This window comes from Sinocyclocheilus anshuiensis, unplaced genomic scaffold (genome assembly GCF_001515605.1).
Source record: "Sinocyclocheilus anshuiensis isolate Anshui unplaced genomic scaffold, SAMN03320099.WGS_v1.1 scaffold234, whole genome shotgun sequence".
NCBI classification, from domain to species: domain Eukaryota; kingdom Metazoa; phylum Chordata; class Actinopteri; order Cypriniformes; family Cyprinidae; genus Sinocyclocheilus; species Sinocyclocheilus anshuiensis.
Genome location: NW_015544165.1, coordinates 1,577,902 through 1,594,038, shown reverse-complemented (window position 1 = coordinate 1,594,038; position 16,137 = coordinate 1,577,902). Strand labels below are relative to the sequence as shown.

The 16,137-nt window shown below is 36.8% G+C and overlaps 2 protein-coding genes across 2 annotated transcripts in view; one reads left to right on the top strand and one right to left on the bottom strand.

Annotated features, from left to right (window-relative positions):
- Positions 1-11,496, top strand: part of LOC107695729 (rho guanine nucleotide exchange factor 25-like) — a 75,499-nt gene extending 64,003 nt beyond the window's left edge. The window contains 9 exon segments of the mRNA XM_016495754.1: positions 1,658-1,747; positions 2,555-2,647; positions 3,878-3,928; positions 4,200-4,277; positions 5,659-5,850; positions 5,953-6,133; positions 6,453-6,670; positions 6,990-7,142; positions 9,305-11,496. Coding sequence (XP_016351240.1) covers positions 1,658-1,747; positions 2,555-2,647; positions 3,878-3,928; positions 4,200-4,277; positions 5,659-5,850; positions 5,953-6,133; positions 6,453-6,670; positions 6,990-7,142; positions 9,305-9,415 — 1,167 coding nt within the window. The 3' untranslated portion in view covers positions 9,416-11,496.
- A 1,964-nt stretch (positions 11,497-13,460) lies between these two features.
- Positions 13,461-15,334, bottom strand: LOC107695752 (transcription factor Sp5-like). The gene is made up of 2 exons (XM_016495782.1): positions 15,066-15,334; positions 13,461-14,495 (listed from the first exon to the last, which is right to left on the bottom strand). The coding sequence occupies exons 1-2, from the start codon at positions 15,117-15,119 to the stop codon at positions 13,461-13,463; spliced, it is 1,089 nt and encodes a 362-aa protein (XP_016351268.1). The 5' UTR covers positions 15,120-15,334.
- Positions 15,335-16,137: the final 803 nt, after the last annotated feature.

Sequence of the window (16,137 nt, the reverse complement as noted above, 5' to 3'; positions counted from 1 at the left end):
TATATATATATATATATATATATATATATATATATTAATTAACATTAATCTAAATGAATAAATACTGTAAAAATATTAATTATTTTTTAATTTTTGTGATACATAATGCATTACCTAATGTTAAAATTAAACATTATAAAGTGTTCTTGAAAATAAACTTAATTCAAGATGAAATTGGGGCAGACGTGGTCTAATGGTGAGAGGTTGCGGGTTCAAGTCTCAGGTCCGGCAGGAATTGTCGGTGGGGGGAGTGAATAACCAGCACTCTCTTCCACCCTCAATACCACGACTGAGGCGCCCTTGAGCAAGGCACCGAACCCCCAACTGCTCCCCGGGTGCCGCAGCAATATGGCTGCCCACTGCTGTGAGTGTGTGTTTGTGTGTTCACTAATGTGTGTTTGCAATAAATGCAAAGCACAAATTCCGATTATGGGTCAGCATACTTGTCCACACTTTACTTCACTTCAAAAATTTCTGATAACAAATCTTATCATGTTTTGAGGATGTAAAGAACAAAAATCCTGATTATGAAATTAATTTTGTGCAGTGTCCATATGTGGCTTTTACAATTTGTTGTCAGGACCATTCATGCTTTGACGCCTACCCAGTCGGCCTGTCTCTAGGCAACTCATTCTGTGTGTATGAGTGTTTATTTCTGTGTGTGTGCTGTAGTGTCCAGTTGTAACGTCCTACTACCTGAATGCAGTGTGTGAGAGAGAGAGAGAGAGAGAGAGAATGGGCTCTGATTACATTGTGGATAATTGGGCTGAATTATACATGGCCTTCTGCGCATGCTCCTCCACAAGAGTTGTGTAATCTCTCTCTCTATGCGTCACAGTACACTGCTCTAGTGTAGGCAGTGTCAGTTTCAAACTTACTTAAACACTTACAGCAGCTTGAAAGTTTCCATTGAATCACCTGTCGTGATACATGTCCACTGCTCCTTGTCTCTCTCTAGCTGCGTTTACGTGTAGGATCAGGAAAGAAGAATTCAGAAAAGATAAACTACCAGTAGTGACTAATTTATCAATTCTCAATAAATATTTTTTTTTTTTCTTAAACGTCTTGTAATTGAACATGATGTAGTTCCCTAACAGTTACTGTTTCTTCTCATTGGCAACATTTACTTTACTAATAGGATTTCTGGACATTGGATTGTACTTTAATGGGTGTATATATGAATGAATGAATGAATGAATGAATATGTATATATAGTAAACATTGTCCCCAAAAAAACACTTTCGGACACTTGAGGCACACTTACAAATATCTGAATGTCATTACATTCGATACAAATTTTCAAACTAAATGGTTTCTGTAAACAAATGATGATCTAACTGCAATGATTTTTATCTAACTAAAGTGATTTTTAGTGGCTGTATGAAGTTTCTATTTCTATATATTGTTTTATAATTTGAACAAAATTCTTTTTTTGTGAATTGTTTTGCTTAAAATAAAAAAATATATAAAATAATAATAATACAATTAAAATTCACACATTTTTAATGTGGCTTAAATGTCCAAAGTCTTCTTATGCAACTACTACTACTTGGTATAACTAAACTAAACTAAATATATAAATATAACTAAATACTTCACTCTATGACTACTCTGCTGAGCTAATTCTATCTGCCCTCTCTGTTTGCACAAACCACAGGAAAGGCGGCTTCACATGTATGTGGTATATTGCCAGAACAAACCTAAGTCTGAGCACATCATGTCAGAATACATCGAGACCTACTTTGAGGTAAGTGCATGTGAAGTGCAACTACACAAACACATGCATACACACTAGTGGAGTCCTCAAAGACGCTCAGGTTAAGCGTGAGGGACTGTTTTGTCGCACAAGTCCATCTGTGTACATATCCCAAGGCAGACTTTCTCGCTCTCTTTCCATTTGCACTGTGTGTGTGTGTGTGTAATAATCACACAGGGGGCATGAAGGCCCCAACTGACCCATCAATTCTTGGAACAGACAAAACAGGGAGATGCTTGATCGAAAAGTTTGACACTTAATGGATTCTTCTCAGTGCTGTGCCAAACGAGGTTTGATAGTTGGCATTACTTTAGGTTTTATAGATTGAGATTGCAGGGCATTATGGGATAATGGATCATGGAGAGTGTTTGGCTATGTTTGGGTTGGAATACCAGCATGTCAGTACATAAGCTTAATGCATACTTTGCAGTATGTACTGTATACTGCTACTATTTTTTTTAGTATGTGAAACAGTATATAAAATGCAGTTAAATTCAGTACATGTTACCTAGCTACCATTTTTTTAAATAATTTGTTTTAAAACCCAATTTTGGTCTTAATTTTGGCAGTCTGATCATATGATGTGTCAAGAAAAAGATGGTAAAAGTATAAAATATGAATTGCAATAAGCTTTATTTGCATACTGAATTTTTTCGCTAATGAAATAGACCATATGGGTACACCATTTTATACTGCACACAGTATTCGTACTGGAGAAAAATAACAAAATAAACAACATTGGCTTTCTCTCTTTCTGCATAAAGGAATCAGTCAAATCAGGTGAATGTTTGTGTGCAGGAACTGAAACAGCAGCTGGGTCACAGGCTGCAGCTGAATGACCTGCTCATCAAACCTGTGCAGAGGATCATGAAGTACCAGCTGCTTCTGAAGGTGAAACAAGAGTGCAACGCACAGACATACACAAACACACATCACACACATTCTTGTGCACTCATGGCTCATTCAGTTAGGAGTTTTGTGGACCATGTCTAAGCAATTCCACATTCATAAATAAAACTACAATATCAACTTATTATCAAAATATTGATGGAGATGTATTTGATTTTAAGAGTGAAAAAGAAAGAAAAATGTCCTTAGACGCACTTTGTATGTTGACCACTTAAATTCAAATTTCATTTTAAATTTTGCAAAATATTTTTCTATATTCTAATTATATATAATCAAATTAATGTGTAAACAGTACTTTCAGTGATTTCTGTTTTATATACACTACTATTCAAAAGTTTGGGATCGATAAGAAATTTTTGAAAGAACTTTCTTATGCTTACCAATCCTGCATTAAAAACGGTAATACTGTAAACTATTATTACAATTTAAATAACTCTTTTATTCCTGTGATGGCAAAGCTGAATTTTCAGCTGCCATTACTTCGGTCTTCAGTGTCACATGATCCTTCAGAAATAATTCTAATATGCTGATTTGGTGTTTGAGAAATATTTAGTAATATTATTAATGTTGAAAACAGTTGTGCAGTTTAATGTTTTTTGTGGAAACCATGATGCATTTAGTTATTTTTAGGATTCTTTAATGAATAGAAAGTTCAAAGAACAGCGTTTATTTAAAATATAACTTTTTTTTACATTATAAAATGTCTTTTCTGTCACTTTTGATCAATTTAATGTGTCCTTGCTGAATAAAAGTATTAATCTCTTTAAAAAAAAAAATCTTTTTGACCCCAAACTATTATTATATTATATATTATACTATTATATATGTATTCTTATATTCTGCTCTGGTTGGGAATCACTGCTTAAGAAGACATTGCATTCTTTGTATGCTGATGCCTTTGGTTTTAAATTTTTCCACAGTAACACCACAGACCTGTTACTATTCAAAACATATCTGAAGTTTATGGAAGAATAATAGTAAAATGTTGCCAACTGTCGTACCGTTAAATTTAACTGAAATCTCAATGGTTTTTCTTAGCTGCTTTGTAATTTTAGAGTCACCCACATACATTTCTTCTCATGTTCAAGTATCTACCAGCGTTCTGCACAAAATACACTTAATTAGTTTCCACACACAAAAAGCCATTAGTACAAATAGACCCTGATACAAAAGTAGAACATTCTAGAGCTCACGCTGTGTGTCTCGCGACAGGATTTCCTCAAGTACTACACAAAGGCTGGGATGGACATTGAAGAGCTGGAGGTACGAGTCACTCAGACACCATAATTATTATGCAAGTTTTATTTCTCAAGACCAGAAACACATAATCCCACCAAGGAACATTGTGTGATTCACTGACCATGCCAACATGTTTTTTTTCTTTCCTTTGGTGTCAGTTTGAGCCAGAAATCAGTAATACTGTACTTGCTCATAGGCTTTAGTAAGAAATTGAGGTCAGTTTCCACACATAGCTCTTTCTTGTATTCTGTTCTTCTACATCGTACTCTCTTGTCTTTCTTTCACTCTGTAACAGAAAGCAGTGGAGGTGATGTGTTTTGTTCCGAAGCGCTGCAATGACATGATGAACGTGGGTCGGCTGCAAGGCTTTGAGGTATGGCGCCAGACGCAGGCTGTGGTTTAAAGCTGTCGGTCTGTGGAAATACTGGGAGAGACTCTGATCCCCTAAAGCAGGGGTTTTCAAACATGGGTCTGCAAGGGAGTGCAAGAGGGTCTGAAAAACTTACTAATTTTATTTTAATCATAACATACAGTATATATATATATTTTATTCTTTTATATATCTTTTTTTCATAAAAAATTCCTGAAGAAATGTATCACAGTTTTCATTTATTCAGAAACATTAATCCATTTTTATTTCAATGTAGCATATTTACATATGTTTTGCATATATGACCCTGGACCACAAAACCAGTCATAAGGGTCCATTTTTCGAAAATAAATAAATAAGCTTTCCATTGATGTATGGTTTGTTAGGATAGGACAATATTTGGCTGAGATACAACTATTTGAATCTCTGGAATCTGAGGGTGCAAAAAATCTAAATATTGAGAAAAGCGCCTTTAAAGTTGTCCAAATGAAGTTCTTAGCAATGCATATTACTAATCAAAAATGATGTTTTAATGTATTTACAGTCGGAAATGTACAAAATATCTTCATGGAACATGATCTTTACTTAATATCCTAATGATTTTTGGCATAAAAGAAAAATCTATAATTTTTACCCCGTACAATGTATTTTTGGCTATTGCTACAAATATACCCCAGTGACTTAAGACTGGTTTTGTGGTCCAGGGTCACATATGTAATTTTTCCTTGCTTTTAGCTTGTGCACTGGTTGGATGATTTTTTGTAAAGCTTCTTTGGAATGATATTTATTCTAAAAAAAAGTGTAAAACAAACAATATTGGGTAAAGAAAAAAAACATATACTAGATACACAGCTAATGCAGGTTAAATATTTTCCAGATATTTTAATATTTTATTTAGGCTTTTATGTACAGTGACATCCAAAAGCCAACAAAAAGGTTTTTGAAGTAACATGATGTCTTGCATTGTTTTCATGATATGTGTATGTAATAGTAATAACACACACACACACACTCACACACACTGGTTTCCATGTTTTGTGGGGTCATTCCATAGGTGTAATGGTTTTTATACTGTACAAACTATTTTCTATACCCTTACCCTAAACCTACCCCTCAGACAAAACTTTTGCTATTTTAGATTTTCAAAAAACTTAATTCTGTTAAAAAAACTTAAAGCTGTTTTCTTCATGGGACCAAAAAAAAGTCCAAAAGGCACATTTGGTCCCCATAACATAGGGAATACCAGGTACACACACACACACACACACAGTTAGCTGTGTTTATATTTTAAAAAGGGGGTCCCTCAGAAGGGTATCATCATATTTGGGGGTCCAAAAGGGTTTGAAAACCCTTGCCCTAAAACCACATTTTTTCTTTTTATAAGGGGAAGATCACGGCACAAGGAAAACTTCTCCAACAAGACACATTCTCAGTCACAGAACAGGACAGCAGCATTCTTTCCCGTGCTAAAGAGAGACGGGTCTTCCTATTTGAACAGCTTGTCATCTTCAGTGAGCCAATAGACAGGAAAAAAGGATTCTCTCTACCTGGATATATTTTTAAGAACAGTATTAAGGTGAGTTTCCCCTTTTGTTATTTTCATATACTTTGTTATTATCAGGAAGTTATTATCATGTAAGGCTTCTGTATTATGCAGTATGTTTGCTTCTGCTTTCAGATAAGTTGTCTGGGTGTGGAGGTGTGTGTTGATGGTGACTCGAATCAATTTGCCCTGATGTCTCGGGGGGCTGATGGCAGCACGGTGCGTTTTGTCTTGCACTCTTCATCGCAGGACATCTGCAAGGCTTGGGTCAGCGACGTGAGCCAAATACTGGAGACCCAACGCAATTTCCTAAATGGTGAGACCTTCAAAGTTTCCTCAGCCATTATTGAAAGAAATATAAACTTTAGTCAAAGTAGCTGCCATATTTAAATGACATGAACATAAAGGTATAAAAGTATAAAAGGACAGTCTCTTCAATGTCAAACTGGGTTCCTTAGTATCAAGCATTGAATGTCAAAACATTGAAAATTCAACTTCACAAATTTCCAGTGGACAAAACGCTGGTTGTGAACATGAACTAGGAAATAATTTTCAACTGTACATCTGTCCCTCAAAATGTTTTTGTTTGTGTCAAATTAAATATGACTATCAGTTTTGTTTTGTGTGTGTTCCAGCCCTGCAGTCACCCATAGAGTACCAGAGAAGGGAGAGCAAGAGCAACAGTTTGGGCCGTAGCATGAAGCCTCCTCTGGCAGCAGTTACTGGTCTGAGGCCCCACTCCTCAGCATCTATCGACCGACACAAACTGCCCTGCCTGCGCTCCTGTAACACATCTTTGCCCTCTCTCTATCTGCCCAGCCAGGTCCCCACTGATGACCACTCACAGCCAGAGGTGAGAGAGTTCAATATCCTAATGATTTTTGGCATAAAAGAAAAATTAAAATAGTAAAATAGTAAAGCACCTCACAGATATAATATTTAAATGCAAACATGAGTATGTTTACTCTAGTCAGTCTTGCTGAGCAAGAATGGCATTTTCTGTCTGAGATAATTTATTATTATATTATTTCTGAACCCTAAGTTTCCTTTAATCATCCCAGTGTCATCATCTGAGAGGTCACAATCTTATGTTGTAAATGGATATAAATAACCTTGTTATTTCTTGTAATTTTGTAACTGCTGTGTCTGTCTGATGTTTACAGTCAAAACAGCGCTGTCCAGTGGACTCCAGACTGAATTCCCAGACGGTGTCTCCAACTCATGTGCAGCTGGCCTTCTCTGAAGAACCGTCATTCTCCCAGGCACCTCTAAACTGCCAGGCAGTTTCCAACGGGCTTTGTTCCTCTAGCACACAAGCCTCACAGGTACTGTGCACAATATGCTCACTTGAATTTGGTGTGCTCAGAACGAGCTTGGTGATGTTAATCATGCAATTATAAAAAAGAAGCCACACTGCTCCCCCTGCTGGTGCATGGTAGACATTCAATAACAAAAAAACAAAACAAAAAAAAGGGCTTATTTGCAGGACAGGTACGATGTCTAAAGCTCTGGATTTATGTGATTTAATACAACTGGTTTCCATACAAATTCTATTTCCAACAACACAATTGGAGTAAATAATTAGCTCATTTCATTAGAAATAGTGCACAATCTTGAATATTTCTTATTAATTTTTTTTTTTACCTCATAACGTCTTTATTCATATGCAAGACTGCTTTATTGAGGTTTTTCCTATTCTGAAACAGCAGCCTATTAAAACATCCCTCTCCGTCTACAACAGCATCTAGTCCCGAATGAGCTTTGATGACAGCTCAACAATAGTTGTGTGTGAAATAGCTGTTTATCTACTTTCCTCATGCCTGTGAGCAACAGCACTTCACAAACAGGAAGGAGACAGGTTGACAGAAGGAAGTAACAGATCCCTATCAAAAGCCTGATTGTTCTTGCAGGCTATTGGATCAGACTGGTGTTGGATCCAAGTGCTGTTTTGACTTCATTTCCCATGCATTTAAAACCAGCTACTTTTCATTGCTAGGTTTAATTTTATAACAGTTTATCTCCCATATCTAAATCTGAAATTATCTACCATCTAATTTAAATGACGACAATGATTAAATTTCTTTAGGCTGTATTAATTATATCAAGGAAAAAACAGGGGTTTCTTATATTAGCATTTTGATTGTTATTTCTGTTCTGATATTGAAGGTGAGAAATGAGTCAAGGACAGGTGATACCAAGGGACACCGAGCATAACTAAGATCTTTGGGGTTTATAATAAGTCTGAAAAGCTTTCAGAGTTTCTATAAAGAACCAAAACGGAAGGCATAAGACAACAGCACATCTGTCTCTCTTGTATCTAATAAAGATTCTTGAGCTGACAGGAGTGTTAAACAATATGTCGTCATTTCTGAAACTCTGTTGTGACAATTTTCAGTCATGCCTATTTTAGTCATGTCATTAACCGTGTAACAAACATATTACTCTTAATATCCTGGACTGCTCCCGGTAATTAAGACTCTTCAGCCATTTTTAGACTTGAGCTAGGCTTGTGACAGCTCATTATTCTCTGCTTGGGGAATAGACGAGAATTTCTTTGCTGTCTTGCATCACAAACCTTTATACGTTCATGAATGAAGATTTCACAAGAAGTGTCTGGGGAAAAATTTGAATCCTATTGAAGCCTGTGAGAGTTTAAAAAAATAAAAGGTAACCGAGACTTTATGTATCTCATATGCAACTTTGCAACATACCAGTTGCATTTTTTTTTATAATTGCGACTTTGTGTCTTATAATGTGATTTTATAGCTCACAATTGTGATTTTTCTTTCTCATAATTGTGGCTTTATGTTTCACATTATGATCTTGTATCTTGCAATTGCAACTTTCTCACAATCGTGACGGTTTCTTATAATTGTGACTATATATTGTACACATGCGACTTCATATCTCCCAGCTGTGACCTTTATATTTCGCAATGTGACAATATTTCGCATATTTGTGACCTAAAACCTGTAATTGTGATTTATACCTCACAGTGTGACTTACAGTTTTATCTTTTATCTTCACAACTTATTTCTAGTAATTTTTTCTAGCAAGTCTTTATATCTCACAATGTGACTTTTTATTTTGCAATTGCAACTTTATATCTCCCAATTTTGACTTTATATTCCACAGGGCGACTTAATATCCCGCAGCGTAACTTTACATCTTGCCACTCTGTTTCTCATAATTGTGATTTAACTCACATCTGCAACTTTACACCTTTTAATGTGACTATATCTTTCAATTTTACTTTTTATCTTTGCAACTTTATTTCTTGTAATTGCTTGTTTATATCGTGTAATTTGACTTTCACACTTGTGACTTTATATCTTACAATCTGATTTTATTTCTTATTTTAAACACTTTTTTCACAATAGACACAAAAAAACAGGCTTCCATAGAATCATGATGTTAATAATATGCTATTTAGAAAAATAGACCATCAGTGACAAAAATGGTGTTTATTTTCTCTATTGTGTCCTAGAGCTCAGGAGAGGGAACCAGACCCAGAGAGGGATGCATGGCTGTTCCTAGACCCTTCTCCACTCTTCAGCGCTCCAGTAACTTGGCCCAGCTTGATGAGGATGACCTGTGAATGGGAATGACCCTGAATCTGATGTTTGCACCAGAGCATGCCACAGTCTGGACTTTATTCACGTCTGTTGTGGTATTCTTCCTAAACCTATGACGCAAATTACCTAGTGACTTTTTAAATTTTTTTATATAATTTCTCGTTTTTTTGTTGTTGTTGTCTTTTAAAGTTATGTTTTGTTCAAAGGAGAATCAACCATTCCTATATTGGGAGGTCACTGGAGCAGGAACCAGAGTAAACCTTTATTTGAGGGTGTGAGGATGCGACTGGGCAAGCGTGTGTGCGTGCATGTATGTATGAATGTGTATTTGTGTGCTAAATTCTGATGGCTTCATCCTTGCAAACATGCTGAATGTTTTCCATCAGATGCATTTTGCAGAGAACATACTGTATTATTATAAACATATGAGGGTCCTTAGTGGGCTCGTGCTGGATTTTAAAGTTTTCGCACTATTGGTGCCTCTTTACAAAAGCTGTCTTTCTATATCCCGTCTATATTGAATGCTCTTGTGGGCTGCGTAAACTCTTATGACGGAGCTAAGGGGAAACAGACTCTAAATGCAGCTAATTTATATGTACCGTAGTTAGAAGAATGATCTGTGCATGAAGACACGGACGCTTGACTTTCTCTTCACTAACTGGGTGTTTGAATTCTCGAAGATCAATCAACTTCGTTGTCGTGGACAATGAGCGATGCTGCTTGCGGAGCTTCGTGTTCAGACTTTACAACTACAGGTGGACATAAGAGATCACACACAATGAGCATCTGCCTTGTTGAGCAGGAAGACTTGCTCAAGGGAAGGACTGAAAGATGGACCACAGTTGTTACGGCAGAAGAACATGCAGTATAAAAGTAGTTATCTGTGGTTAAATGACTCTTTTTTAGCTTCTGCCACCCCTCCTCGTGTAATGCACACTGCCTGGATTACTGTGCAGGTCTCGTCATACAAATTAAGGTTTCTGGATTATTAGATGATGATGATAATAATAATACTAATAATAATAATAATTATTATTATTATTTAAAGTTAATGAAGGCCAAAGGTAAAATGTTATATCATTATGTGCCAAAAGCAGGTGCCAGTACCCTTTACACAAATGAATAAAATATTAAGCCTAAAATGTAATTCAGTTCATGTATAGACCACTTGAAAACAAGCTAAAACACTTGTTTAAATTTGGGGAAAATGTTCTCATGAAAATGAGGGAAAAGGCTAAAGATGTCAACTTTTATTTTCCAAAATGTTCAAGACATTTTTGGTTATTGTGTTTTGTTTAGTTGTTTTATTGTTCTTTTTAAAGCAAAGTATTTATTAATGACAAACCAAATCATTAGTTATAAAGAGCACTGACATTGTTAATCAAGTCTGAAACATACAGTTTGTCATAAAACGTTAGATGTCTCACCAAAGAAGGGATGGTATGTGTTTGGTATTTGATGTTAAAGCATGATCAAAAAGCACTTTCACCCCGTTTAGCTCATTGCACATTCTTTCCAACAGAGGGTACCAGAGGACTTCAGCGCTGTATACACAACCAATCGGTCTTTTCCACAGATCAGTTTAAAACTTCAAATGCAAAACTCTGTACCAAAGCTAATATGCTTTACTGTCAGCATGTTTCAGATGCATTCGCATAAATATCCTTAAAATGATTGTAACAATCTTCTCTTGCCTTGATGTAATATTCAAATCTGCAGAAATCGAATAATTTGACATAGCCCTGTATAAACTGAAAGCTTTCCTGTACTGCCTTTCCACAAACGTGGATTTGAATCTTACATTGTTGCATGCTATTTTGAAGAACACCTCTAAATGATGAAGGAAATAATGTAGAGAAAGAATTGGACATGATTATGTCTATGTGACAAACCCTATAATTGTATTATATAAAATTAAACTGGTTCCTTTTGGAACACGAGTGTTTTGGAACACACAATGTTTCCTTTTCTACTGTATTCATGGACGTTTGCTGTGCGGTGTCATTCAGGATGTGTATTTGTGGTATAGGGGAGACTGGGGCTAGTTGTCACGCTTAAATATTTTTCAGAGTATAGGATTATTTCGGAAAGTCAGTTTCTGTATAGAAACAAACCTACAAAAAGACCCAAGATGGCTGATGAAACCACAACGAAACCTGCCATTAGACAGCTTTTTATTTGTCCAGTAAAAAAAACAAAAAATGATTTGTGCAGTAAAACAACTATCAATTAAATTGTAATGATAAATTGTATAAGATCATAACATGTAAATCATCTGACAACTTGCCCTGATATTATGAAAACTATTCTTGAAAACAGTTAAACCTTTCAATCAAAATAAATCTAAAATTATAATCTTCATTATATAATTGACCTTTTTTGTGTCCCAGTGTGGTTTCATTGTGGTAATTAGTTCATCCAAGAAATTACAAAAATACAGTTTGAAACTAACATACAAAATCGCTGCTCTAGAAAATAAATATCTGTTTATTAGGATTTTTGACTGAAAACTTTTTAGTTATTGTGACAACTTGCAGGTAAGCAGGTTCTGGTGACGTATAATCAGAAGCAATTTGTCAGTACTGGACTTGCTTGTTGAATTGTTTATGATTAAACTCCATCAGACACTTTATGTTGACCTGCATGGATGAAAACCTTTACAGTCATCAATGTTTTGGTGCAGCTCAGCTTTTTTGTTAAAAAGATAAAGAATAAAGAAATGTTTAAAAACAAAAGACAACAAAAAGATATCCTCCAAATCAGTCAGCTTTCTGTGATCCGGCTATAGGGAATCTAGTTAACACATGCAGACATCTGGTTAATTTGTCTAAGTCACATTCTAGGCATTCTTGAGCAGTAAAGGGTTCATTTACACATGCACACAGATGGGGGAAAAGGGTTTTTGAGCATTCACTATCACAAAGGTGCCAAATCAAAGTGACTTCTGTCACGGCCAGTGGGATATAAACAACTGGGGGTCCATTCACAGTGAGCTCCAGTAGAGCGCTATCCTCAGTAACTGTTGTCTGTTATTTACACCGGCCATTACGAGACAACATGACTGTGAACTTGATGGGAGGAGGTCAGACCACTGTTCCCATGAATGGCCTGACTATTTAGTGACAACTGTAAAATGTCTGAAGACTCTCCAGTCATTTGTCTTTGTTTTTAAGTGCTTCCGTGACACCTTGGAAACAATGGCCACCTTAAATTAGCATCCTGAATGCTATTACATTACCATTAGAATAAATGCAAAATGCTGAGGTCCGACACGCCGTGTTAAATTTAACATTAGTCATTTGCTGAACTTCACACATCTGTTAAAATGCACTAAGTGTGCTTGACAAGGTATTAAACACTGTGAAGGAATGAACAAAACGAAGCACAAGATTTTGATTTGCACAGTTATTCATGTTTATTAGTATTTCACATGCTGGTCTATAGAACTGTGCACTATTTAAACATTATATACATTTGGTTCATGTCTTGAAACTATAGGGATTTAGATTTAGAGTGAAATAGAATTATAGCAGTGCCATTCTCTGCAAGAAAACAAGACCTAAAGTGATCTGTCAGAGAATAATGTTGGCAAACTTTGCAACCCGAACTCATGATTTCAATATAAGGCGTCAATTTCCCCTAAAAGACTAGAAAAAAAAGTAAACAAATGACATTTTCACCAAGTAACAAATACTTTTGATTGTGCTGTTCAGAGAATTTTCTTTTGAATTAAATTGAATATTCTTTAAATAAATGTGCAAGGGCAAAGTTTGGTCATAAGAAGTCTTTGCATCCAGAGCCATAAAAAATGTCACTTATGTCAGCTCTATCACTTCCGCTGTGACCTAAAGTCTCTTTAAAGTCTCAAAGATAAATTTCGGTGCAGCATGGTGTGCGTTCGCTCCAGTGTTCTCAAAAGAAACAGGCCCATGCTCCCATTGCTTTTTGGATTATCTGTTTAACCATTTCACCTTTTATATAAATTTTTTTAGATGACGCAAATGGCCTCAAAGGGTCTCTGGTTTTCATTCCTGATATGATATTGAGTTCTTTTGCATTCAGCATCTTTTACTCTCTCTTAATGTTGCTTAGCCGTGCATCAGTCCCATTGTGTGAAGGCTGACTGGACCGGCTCTTCCTGCTCTGGTGGGTCTTCACATGCTTGGAGAGGTGATCGCTCCGCATAAACCTTTTCCCACACTGCTGACAGCCGAAACGCTTCTCCCCGGTGTGTGTGCGAAGATGCCTCTGTAGCTCATCTGAACGCGTGAAGCTCTTTCCACAGAAGAGCCAGTTGCAGATGAAGGGCCGCTCGCCAGCATGCCAGCGCAGATGTGCTTTCAGGTGAGAGGTTTTTTTGTAGACCTTGCCGCAATCTGGAATATGACAAATGTGTAGTCTTTTCTTCCCGAACTCCAGAGCAGCACCTCCGTTTCCCGCGGACTGACAGTTGGGGCATTTGCACCTGCGACAGCGACGAGTTGAGCTCAACAGACCTTTTGAGGTTCCTTGCAGAAGAGCAGCAATTTGAGGCTGGTGGCCCAAAACCAGCTGGCGTCCCAGAGAGAATGGATGCCCGGAGGATGCGCTGTTACTCTGAGGGAGACTCCACCACTGCTGGGCGTCCTCAACATGACCACCTGGCAGGTGAGGTCTTCCTGAAGCGTTTTGAAGGAAGCTAGGAAAGTTCTGACCCACAGCATTGTGCTGTGTGTAGTATGGTGCGTTCCCCTGCACCTGAGAGGAGAGCATCTTTACTGGAGACAGATCGAACGAGTAGGCGGACGGAGGCTCGGCTGGAGGGGTGAGGGGGAGCTCGTGGTGGTGATGGTGGTGATGATGGTGATGATGGGAGTGCGAGCCCAGGGTGGGCTGCATGTGGCCAGGGAACTGCATTTTGGGCACGGTGAAGGTCATCTGGTGAGCGCTCAAGCTGGAGTTTGGGGCCACGTCGTTGCTCCAGAGCTGAAACATGCTGGAAGCAGAGGCCACCGGCCCCTCGTAAGGGAGCTGAGACCCCTCCTGCCAAGCCTGACTGCATGTGGTGGCCAAAAAGGAAAGGGTGTTAGGACCACTTTCTGGAGAGGAGCTGGGAGTACGATCCTAGAGAGGAAAAAACAAATAATTGTAACTAAATGAAACTTCATACTGTCATATTCATATATACAAAATTGATTTAGAATTAGATCGAATTTTATTTGATATAAAAAAAAATTCTTTTTAAATAAGCTTGATTACAACCTTTTTTTTTTTAGCTTTTATTATTATTTTGGAATCAATTTATTTATTAATAAATATTTCCAGAATAATAATTAAAAAAATAACTAATTTTACCATTTTTTTTTTACAGTGAATATATTGAATACAATACAAAGTCTTGCCAAAGAGACAACTTGAATTGCACTTTTTAATTTAATAACTGCTCTGAAACTCAGTATAGTTCTTAAAATTGTGACATTTTAAATGAATGGAACATAGATAGATAGATAGATAGATAGATAGACAGATGAAAGAAAGAAAGAAAGAACGAAAGAAAGAAAGAATTGCACCACAAATAAATGTTATTCTGCGAAAAAAAATCTAAGTTGTTGATTTAATTGCGCCAAAGTATCACTATGAAATTGGAAGATGCATGATTTAAAAATATATATTTTAAAAACAAAAGTGCAGTACCTGTAAGAAATTGTGCAGGAAATTGTCCGCTTTGGATAAGGTTAACGCAGCCATGTGTGCATGGGAGCTTCAAGATATCCACACTTGCGTAAAGCGCGGCGCGCAGTGCGTAACCGTGCCAAAGTCAGAGCGTACGGGCGAGGAGGCGCGCAAAGATCCTGCTCAGATTGACCCCGTTACACAACCAGGTTACCGGTGCATGAGTTTAGATATAGTGATCATCAACAATCCTTAGATTCTCTCTTCCTACTCCTGTCCTTTATCGGTTGTACGAGTCTTTGGCCACTTCGCGCTCTTGCTCCTGGTTTTCTGGGTCCCTTTTTCAAAAGAAGCGGCTTTCAAACCAGGACTCTTCCTTTTGAAGTGCGACTGAAGAGCCTGTCGCAATAAGTCCTGAGGATCATTTCAAAGGCGGTCGGATCGCATCTTCTCTTTATAGGGAAAAGATCCTCTCGGCGGGGTCTCTTAAGTATGTATCAGGAGGGCCAGTGAATGGAGGAGAGATGCGGTGGGGGAATATTGGGGAGGGCAATCTTTGGGAGATTAGCAAGAGGGGTGTGTATTATAACCTTCATTTCATTCTAATTGAATTTGGCCAAATGTTAACCTGTGAGAACCCCTTTACTTTACAGGTTGTTGGTGAGAAAGATTGAAAAAGTTTGTTTACATGTATCTGATATTTAAAAGTTTAACGACTGGTTATTTTGTCACAAATTATAAGCGAAATAAGCACACTTGCTTTTTACAATCAAGACTTTATAATAACTTTAATAATACCAACAAAAAATTTCCACTCGATTTTAAGTTTCAACTTAAAAAAAAATTCCACCATTAATTAAATTAAAAGTGGTTAAAAGTGCAACGAACCACTGCAAATTATAACATTTTCCATTTAAATTTGTTTTAAATATTTTGGCGTGCCGTTGATGTGCATTTAAAAATTAACATGAAAATATATATATTATGAAAATGTGACATTTCTGTTTAATTGCCATTAATATAGGCTAATGAAATATGTTTTCCTATTGTTAAAGTTTTTGGGGTTTAAAGTATTTTATGTATATTAGTTCCA

Coding starts and splice junctions, on each gene's coding strand:
- LOC107695752 (XM_016495782.1), bottom strand. CDS start 15,119: ATGGCTGCGTTAACCTTATCCAAAGCGGACAATTTCCTGCACAATTTC. Junction 14,496..15,065: donor TCCTGCACAATTTCTTACAG/GTACTGCACTTT, acceptor TTTCCTCTCTAG/GATCGTACTCCCAGCTCCTC.